The sequence below is a fragment of the Frankliniella occidentalis genome, unplaced genomic scaffold (assembly GCF_000697945.3).
Source record: "Frankliniella occidentalis isolate FOCC.00 unplaced genomic scaffold, Focc_3.1 Scaffold55, whole genome shotgun sequence".
Classification (NCBI taxonomy): Eukaryota; Metazoa; Arthropoda; class Insecta; order Thysanoptera; family Thripidae; genus Frankliniella; species Frankliniella occidentalis.
The window spans coordinates 896216-905881 of NW_026267185.1; the positions used below are offsets into that span (position 1 = coordinate 896216).

General features: G+C 43.9%; 1 protein-coding gene across 1 annotated transcript; it reads right to left on the bottom strand.

Annotated features, from left to right (window-relative positions):
• Positions 1-4428: 4428 nt before the first annotated feature.
• On the bottom strand, positions 4429-7554 carry LOC127749452 (uncharacterized). The gene is made up of 3 exons (XM_052267596.1): positions 7501-7554; positions 4910-5068; positions 4429-4769 (listed from the first exon to the last, which is right to left on the bottom strand). The coding sequence occupies exons 1-3, from the start codon at positions 7552-7554 to the stop codon at positions 4482-4484; spliced, it is 501 nt and encodes a 166-aa protein (XP_052123556.1). The 3' UTR covers positions 4429-4481.
• Between the last annotated feature and the right edge of the window lie 2112 nt (positions 7555-9666).

Sequence of the window (9666 nt, forward strand, 5' to 3'; positions counted from 1 at the left end):
GGCCCGGCCCCTGCCGAACCGAGTTGCCGGCGCAGCGAAGTGGAGCTGGCTACTCGGTTTGGCGGAAGGGCGGGCCTGCTTGTTTCAAATATTTTTAATGGGTTCCTATGGGGTAACTCGTCACAGTAGAGCCCTACGACGGAAAATTTCCTCCGTTTTGCTCTATCTCGTACCGTTTCGGTGCTAGGGGGCATTTTTTGACGAAAATAAGTTTTTGATGAAAATAAGCGAAAAACTTCTAACGCTAGCGCGTTAATCGGCCCCTGAAGTTTTAACGAACAATCGTATGCACACGAAGAAATCACTAGCTATATGTACGCCAGACCACGTCTCGCGTAACAGGCTTCGCGATATCTCACGCAACACTGTTCCGCTGCGACGCGCCTGGCACACATATAGCTAGGCCTGCGGCGCTGACACCCGAGACGAGTTAACACAAGTGTATCTACAATTTGTCGATGTTAAGTATTTTCTTTAACGATTTAATAGACTATTGGGTCATTTTCAACTCATTTTTGTCAAGAAAAGTCCCCTGGCACCCAAACGGTACAAGATAGAGGAAAACGGACGAAATTTTCGTCCATAGGAAGCTTTTTACACGGGTTGCTCTGAAGGAGACCATAAACAAAACATTTGGGAAAAAAATATTTTGTTGCCTGTGGTTTTTGATTTTTAAAAAGTCAATTTTTGAGCTACAATGCTCATCTTCGAACTCGTTCTGTCTTTTTAGCCCGCCCTTCTGCTTTGAAAAAGCTATCCAGCGGGCTTATGCAAACGACCTCGTGTGTGTCTGTCTGTGTGTCTGTCTGTCTGTGTGTCTGTCTGTCTGTTCCACAAGAAGGAGATGTGCTAGAGACTTCAAATTTTAAGAGGATCTCAAGGTTAACTCCCACAAAACAAAATGCCTACGGCAAATCCTGTCAGCCACCCCTAAGGGGCTGAAAGGGGGTATCGAAGAAAACAGGAAAGGCCAAAAAAGTTGGAATTTTTTTTTGCTCTACCTCTGACCGTTTGGGCGCTAGAGTGAGTTTCTCTCACAAAAGTGGCCCAAAAATAAATTTATTAATTTTCGAAAATATTGGATGGTCTCCTAAGGGGTAGCTCGTCAAAGTAGATCCCTTAGAGCGAAAATTTCGTCCGTTTTACTCTATCTCTAACCGTTTAGGCGCTAGAGGGTCTTTTTAGATGAAAATAAGCTAAAAATTGCCATAGTGAACAATAAGATGTAGAAAAAGGCATAAAAACAGCAAAATAGAAAGGAAACTTTTCCCCCACCCCCAAAAAACGTTTTCTAAGCAGAAGGGTGGGTTGTAGTCACAGTGCTTCACCGTTACATCCTTTTCTCGAGTTTTGGGGGCAAGCTCAAAGATGACGGGTCTAAGCGGGCCGAAGGCCCGCTACATCATTCGGTCATGTTCTTCAGTTAATCGCGTGACAGAAATGGTCGGGCCGCAGGCCCGACCATCTTCGCCGGCAGGCCAAGCAGGCCCGGCCCCTGCCGAACGGAGTTGCCGGCGGAGCGAAGCGGAGCTGGCAACTTCGTTAGGCGGAAGGGCGGGCCTGCTTATTATGATACAAAACGACCCTGAAATTCCCAGATCGCTCTCTCAATTCTTTCTCGAGTTATCGTGCGGACAGACAGACGAACAGACAAACAAACAAACAGAATGAAACTTTTCCGGTCAGTGGAGTAATGGGCTTCGCTAATCGCTCAGCCAAAAACGTTGATTTTTTTCATAACAATCTGTCCAAATTCGAACTTTTAATGAAAAAGGTTACCGCACAGCAGAAGTTTCATGTTCCTCATTTTAGAGTAATAAGACCTCGACAAATGGTTCGAGTATGTCAAATTTAGGGCCTGGAAGGCCCTGTCCCCCTACACCTTGTCCTGAACTCGTCTCGGGTGTCAGCGCCGCAGGCCTAGCTATATGTGCGCCAGGCGCGTCGCAGCGTAACAGTGTTTCTTGAGATATCGCGAAGCCTGTTACGCGAGACGTGATCTGGCGTACATATAGCTAGTTAGTATTGTGGTGGGTGGGTCAAAGAAAACCCCCTGCGTCAGGCTATAGTTATATCCCGCACTTCCGTGTACCTTACCCAGGATAACTAGAGAACGGATCATCGCTTTCGCATGGATTTTACATGGGCAAGTACAGAAATGTATGAGGAATATTGCCAGACCATTCTTTGGTTTATAGATAGCCACTCTGATTTGTCATTTCGGTTCAAACTTTCAATCACAGTTTTCTCGGAACGCGCTGTGAGCTAGATAGGATGGTCTTGCGGCATACCGAAACAGATAGGATGGTTTTGCGGCTGAGCGAAACAGATAGGATGGTCTTGCGGCTGAGCGAAACAGTTAGGATGTTGTTGCACGGACACGACGACTTGTGGAGCATCTCGTATGATTGATCTTTGTCCTCGGAGTACGTGAGGGCTTCGAGGCGAGCCGCATTTTCACTCCTCTGCGCCATTGCTACTGGAGACACCTGAAGTTCACTGAAAAACTCGGCGACACGAGTGGGCATCTCGTTGCCTGTCCCTTTTTTAGAGGCTTCCACAACACTGGCGAGGCTTTCTGAGTCTGCCTCATCTTCTAGTTCTTGGTGCGCCGCCTCTCATGCAGATTACGCGCATAATCAATCTCTTCCCTCGAGTACGGCCCGTAGTTCATCGGCTGAGCGATTAGCGAAGCCTATTACTCCGTCTGGTCGGAAAAAACTTTTTCTGTCTGTCTGTCTGTGTGTCTGTGTGTCTGTCTGTCCGCTCGATAACTCGAGAACGAATAGGGTATTCCAGGCTATCCAAAACGGAAGTAGGAAAAGAACAATCTTACTGACTTTTCTGTTTCCGTGATTGCTGTGATTGGTTGAGCTGATCACGTGTCACGACGGCGTTTCAGGTATGAAAAACCGTCAGGTCAGTTTCGAGCTCGCCTCCATATTTGAGAGGTTGGAATTGGGCCAAACTACCATGGCAATTTCTCATACTGAGCAGACGGAAACAGATTAATCGGTGAGTTTGTTCTTTTTCACTTCCGTTCTAGATAGCCCGGAACATCCTATTGAGTGAGTGACCTGGGATTTTCAGGGTCGTTTTGTGTCATAAAAAGACAGATCGAGTTCGAAGATGAGCATTCTACCTCAAAAATTGGATTTTAAAAAAATCAAAAACCACAGGTCCCAAAAATGACTGTTTTTAAAAATATTTTTTTGCTGGTTTCCTCGAGGGTAACTCATCAAAGTAGAGCCCTGTGGGCGAAAATTTTGTCCGTTTTGCTCTAGCTCCAACCATTTAGACGCTAGAGGGTATTTTTGACGAAAATAAGCGAAAAAATGTACAACCATGCATGCTTAGTCTAAGTGACGGGGTTGTCGGGCCGGAGGCCCGAATCTTTGAGTACATTTTTGCTCTACCCGACTCGGGTGTTAGCGCCGCAGGCCAAGGTAGATGTATGCCAGGCGCGTCGCAGCGTAACAGTGTTTCGTGAGATATCGCGAAGCCTGTTACGCGAGACGTGGTCTGGCGTACATCTACCTTGTAAAATGAAGCTTGAATTAAGGCAGCGCAATGGCAGCAACAAAGTATTCCTCTGAGGCCGCGTTGTTCACGTCTAGTAGGTGCCCGAAGCTTTTCTGGATGCCTTCCTGTATTTTTGCGTGAAGCGGGGGACAACGCACTAAATTCCGCATAGCTTCCATATTTTTATTTATGACAAGGAGGGTTGGCAGTGCTAAACCAAAATAGCAATATTTGTCCCCCTGTAGGACATCAAGACCCGTAGAAATAGGTTCTATAACTTTTAAGTACTATTCAAAAATTCGATTTCTACAGGTTTGAGCTTGGGTACTTTGATAGAGTCAAACACCTTGTCCAGTATATCTTTTTTCTGAATGAGCTTTAAGATCGCGTTCGGATATGCATTCCGACGCGTTTTATTCGGGACAGGAAATTTTACTCCCGCCACGTCCACAACATAGTCTGAAGCCTTGGTACTTCTACTTCCAGTATTCCAAAATGTGGTTACTTTACTGAAAGCTGAAGTGTAGAGTCTTTTGTAAACCGCATTAGATATATTCTTCAGATCGCCATCAGTAGTCATTATAAGGCTCATTGTATGGGGGAAACATCTCTTTTGGGGGGAAGAGTTACAAAGTCGTCGGACAGGAAATCAATTTCATCGCCCGCCGTGAACAAAGCGTCTATAAAGTCTATGTCTGGATAAATAATTTCGTCCTCATCTTCATCATTAACTTGCGGCTCCGAATTACCTGCTAGGCCGTCGGTCAGAGTGAATATGCGAAAGGCTTTAGCGAAATTTGAGGCATCACCAGTTATGCATTTAACAATTTTACCCTTCTTATCTATTCCTAAATCCTTGTGGATGCCGTGCAGAACAGTAGCAATATTTTTAAAGTCATGGGAATATTTAATTCTTTTGCAGGCAACTCCATAAGAAATTCGGGCTAGGGTTGTGGTATCTATTGTATTGTATGGGCCGTCAACCCCATGTAGCTACGGTTCCGCTTGCTCCAAATGTCTGCCGTGGTACTGACGTAAGGTGCTTCATGCAATACCTTCTTGACGCTCGCCATCATCTCGTCGTAGGTATCGGAGATCATTTTATTCATACCCTTCCTTGTTGGGCAGTAGATTGGAATGCTATTTCCCTTTGTGAGGACGCTGACCAGGTTCTTCAAACCCGCGGACTCGACCTTGGACACAGGCTCCATTTCTTGCACAATATAGGCCGCAATCGCTGAATTCGCCTGTAACAGATTAAAAAAAAACAACAGTAATGGAGGTCGGGAACTACCTGGCCTAAAACCCTCCCACCCGACCCGACAGCGGTCCCCTCCCCGCAGACGCTGCCGTGGCAGTGGCCCCAGGGCAGTGCGTCGTAGCTTACCTCGGCCTGTGTCACGCAAGCTGACCGTCGCCCAAGGAAGTTTCCCATGGTCGGAGAAGGTGTAGTGGAGATCTTCTTGGCAGCGCTGGCCTTGCTCTCCTCCGTTTCCATTCGCTTTATCTCCGTCTCCATTGCCGTCACTTCAGATACAGGCTTATTCTAGAAAACAAAAGCAAGGCTTTAAAATTGCACAGAGTTTTATTAGTCGCACTATTAGTTAACGGCTTTCAACGCGTGAGGTGAGAAGGACAGGCCGCGGGTGCAAACCCCCCCCCCCCCCCCACCGCTAAGTCGGCGTCGTGCTCACGGGACCTGACGACGACCTTAGGGAACGCGCCCGGCGCGGCCGCGGGCGTGTCCGCGAGGACAGCGCACAGGTGCTGGCGAGGACGCGCCACCGAGCTGCCAGGTCGGCGTCGTGCTGTTGGGGTGGGTTGGGACCTGGCGGCGGCCGCGGGGGTTAGACTGTCCCCTATAGCAAAAGTATTAAAATATTGACGGGCCACCCCATTAATAATTGTCTTTTGGCATTCAGAATGCTGTAATTTTTTTCAGATTTTTCAAATACAAGGTAGATGTACGCCAGACCACGTCTCGCGTAACAGGCTTCGCGATACCTCACGAAACACTGTTACGCTGCGACGCGCCTGGCATACATCTACCTTGGCCTGCGGCGCTAACACCCGAGTCGGGTAGAGCAAAAATGTACTCAAAGATTCGGGCCTCCGGCCCGACAAGCCCGTCACTTACAGACTAAGCATGCATGGTTGTACATTTTTTCGCTTATTTTCGTCAAAAATACCCTCTAGCGCCTCAACGGTTGGAGCTAGAGCAAAACGGACAAAATTTTCGCCCATGGGGCTCTACTTTGATGAGTTACCCCGTAGGAAACCAGAAAAAAAATATTTTTAAAAACAAACGTCATTTTTGCGAACTGTTTTTTCGATTTTTTAAAAATCCAATTTTTGAGCTAGAATGCTCATCTTCGAACTCGATCTGTCTTTTTATGATACAAAACGACCCTGAAAATCCCAGGTCGCTCGCTCAATTCGTTTTCGAGTTTTCGTGCGGACAGATACACAGACAGACAGACAGACAGACAGACAGCAAAAGTTTTTTCCGACCAGACGGAGTAATAGGCTTCGCTAATCGCTCAGCCAATGAATTTAGGGGTCTCGCAAGCGGAAAAACACGTTTTTAGCTAAATTTTGGCAAATTTGGACCATTTAGCGCCGCTATGTCGAGGATTGAGCTTCCAGGGCCGTTCGCTCGGCCACCTCAGCTCTCCACACCACCCTGACCCGTCCTGAAGGCAGCAGAGGCCTCCCAGTCATTCCTATAACGCCACAAAGAATCTTTCATGTTTGCTACAAAATACTAAAATTACCTAAAAGTGGGACTGTTTGTTTCTCGCTAAGCGATTTAACGATTTCAAGATATTCTCAGCATCGCCCCGAGTCCCCCCGGACCGGCCGTCAGCAATGTGAACGCGTGGAGACAACGGAGGCGACCAAAAAGACGCGTTCTGTTTACTAATTTGGGCCTAAAACTGTCCAAATTTTTATGTATCTCAAAAACCGCTTGACTTACGGCAAAACGGACGTCATCAGCGTCGAGACAAGCTTGTAATGATGTTATGCACTTCGCGTGGGAAAAAAAGTATCTGGCTGTTCTAGGTATCTCAGATACCCTAGATATCTATTAATTATCTAGATACAGATGCAGATAACGCTTCAAAAAAATATCTAGATACTGATAAAAGATACTAAAAAAGTATCTAGATACGGTATCTAGATACTTTTATCTAGATACTGCCCAACACTGGTTAGATCCTTTCTTATCCTGGTCTTTTCTTCAGACGGGCCGGGCCAGGTCCATCTCCATCAACTGGGGCTAGAAGGAAATTGTCCTCTGGGCCCTCTACGTCCACAGGCAGATTTACTAATTCTGCCGGCGCAGCAGCTCGCAATAAGTTAAACTCATCTAGCTCAACCTCTGAGTTTAGTTAGTGTTTCAGCTGGACTGCATTAGGATGTGTGATGGCTATTCTTTGACAAGTTAATTTCTCTTGCAGACTTATCTTTCAGCAGCAAGCTTGCGAAGTCGGACAAAGGCAACTTCATGTCACAAATGGCAGCTTTTTTTAAAAGCCAGAAGTCCAAGGAAAAGTGTAAGGAGACCAAACAGAAGGGTCCAAATAAGCACTTCCTTAGTGACACGAGCGGAACATCTCGAGGCATGTGCCTAGTTGTAATCCCATTTTAATGCTTCATCTGTGGTATTCCTTGTTTTTCCTTATGTCCTCCTCTTGCTGCCAGAAATCATGCCCAAGAAGAAATGTCAGGTTGAGCCACCAAAAGAACCTGCCAGCCAGCCTAAGCCTGATGATGATCCTTCTCTGGGACGCTGTCCTATCTGCCTTGACAGGCCTAAGAACTGCAAGATTCGGTGCCGACACCTCTTCTGCGAGGAATGTCTCATCAGATTGAAATCTGAAAAGAAGGGTTGCCCATTTGACGGTTTCCGGTTTAGGACCTGGGAAAAATTGTTCTAATTTCTGATTGATTAAGGGGTTATTTCATTTTTTTTACCTTTATTTCTATTTTATATTGTTTTTCAAAGTTATCTTCTCCATTGTAGATCATGGCTCTAGAATTTGTGGGTTCAAGATATTTTTAATTTTTTTGAGTTTTGCTACCTTCTAAACCCGAATGACAATTTTTTAAAATGTTTTTAATGTTGGACAGGAACTTTTGCTACTCCACAATTTGAGTATTTATAGTGAATTGTCACTCAATTTTTTTAATTAAAAGTTCCCTAATTCACAACTTTTGTTTTCTATTTCCTTTGCAACCCTACCTTTATTTGGGAGACTGCTTTTGTTAGGGCGCCATGACACAGAACAAAAATCAAGCAGTTTACGGCAGTTAATTTCATTCAAGAGCTACTTCACATTTTTGGCCAGCACTGCCACGTTCAGTTCTACGTGACCTTGCATACTGAGGAACACACAATTCTAACATGTTAGCTAGATGTAGTGACTGGTCATACGAAAAGGTGATACCGGGCTGGAAAGTGAACTGATATGATTTAGCTGCCAAGGAATACTCACTGCCCTACAGCTGTTGGCTTCCTCACCCCTGAAACTTAGGTAGGCTTTTATCTCCCAAAACGCATTTTTTTGTAGATTTGTCAATAAATTCAGTTTCTGAACCACTGGGTGTTGAGATGAAACGTGAGGGTATACTTCTTTGGGGGGCCAGTTGGTAAAAAAAGAGGTTTTGAGCACTTTTTCGGAAACAAATTCTTTCGGGACCTTCATAGCTGAAGATGATCAATAACTTTGCTAATCTAGTTTGCCTATATGTATTTTACCCCAAATTAATATGCGATTGGTCAGATTGACTCATCCTTATGGTAGAAAACGCATATCATACTGAGCTTTGAGTTCTTTAGCTAAAAGGTTTGCGCCCATGATTTCTCGAACAAAAATTGACCTACAAATCTGGACAATAGCTTTTTAGAATCAGTATCACCAGGGATAGATTATCACATAAATATTAGAAGGCCAGAACTTTACTGTACAGAGGTCACACGTGTGTACTATTTTTACAGGATATCTTATTTTAAAGTTAACATGCAGGATTGCTCCGGAAAAGTCGGTGATATAAAAAAAATATGGTCCATATACCTTGTTTGTTCCAGTTCATCAATGTCTACTGATTGACACAGGGGTTTTACTGAATTTTGAAAAATAAAAGTGAACAACACAAATAGCTTTGTAAACCTATTTATTTTTACTCCAAGTACAGGTTTCATCTCAACACTTACAGTGGTCCAGAAACTAATTTTATTGACAAACCTCCCCAAAATGCTTTTTGGGAGATGAAAGCCCCTTATGAACAATGTCGAATATTGGTACCTCCATTGGCAAATAAAAGCATAAAGTTATTTTATCCTATCTGCAGATTTGCTGAACAACTCCATCTTAAGTTGCATATTTTAAGTGTAGCCCCTTGAGCATTTTACCTTCCATTGTTTTGCATAAGTCAGTAATCCCTACACATCCAATGCTTGCTGTCAAACCAAGGTGGGTGTACCACAGGCTTTAAGTCTATAATTAAACTTCAATGCACAATTAGAGCGTTACCCATATGCACAAGGTTGAACTGTCAAACACCTCTTCTATCAAGAATTTTATCCCTGAATCCAGTTGTTGGCTACAAACGAAAGTCATGGAAAACATATTTTATCTAGCTGCGAATTAAGCAGGCTGATGTGGAATAGTGTAAATTTGTGTTAATTACCCATTTGGATGTTTACAAAACATTAATGCTCCTCAATAAGACAAATTTAAATTGATGTCTGGAATTAAATAGTTAAGCGGAAATCATGGTCTTGGTATTTGACGGTTTTTTGGGCATGGTTGTGTGCAAAAAATGAAAAATCAAATTGAAGCAATTCTATCAGGTTTCTGTAAATATAGCTGAACCTTGTGAAAGCACAAGGCTGGGGTAGGACTAAGACATGATAAATTATACTCTAGTTATAGTAAGCACATTTTTATTTTCTACTTCCAGAATTTATCAAACTCATCTGAATAAACAAGGAGAGAAATTCCATGATTTAAATAAGAAAACAATAGCATCTAAGTATTTAAGCATGGCTGCCCCTTAAAACACGTTTAAATTTACTTTATATATGAATGTTATTTATTGCTTATTTAAACTAAATATAATCGGTCAATATATTTAGTC

What these genes read in the sequence shown, in the direction of transcription:
- LOC127749452 (XM_052267596.1), bottom strand. Translation starts at nt 7,554, where the DNA reads ATGATCTACAATGGAGAAGATAACTTTGAAAAACAATATAAAATAGAA. An exon ending in AATATAAAATAGAAATAAAG is followed by an intron (nt 5,069 to 7,500) that starts GTAAAAAAAATG and finishes TTTGTTTTCTAG; the next exon opens with AATAAGCCTGTATCTGAAGT. An exon ending in CTTGCGTGACACAGGCCGAG is followed by an intron (nt 4,770 to 4,909) that starts GTAAGCTACGAC and finishes AATCTGTTACAG; the next exon opens with GCGAATTCAGCGATTGCGGC.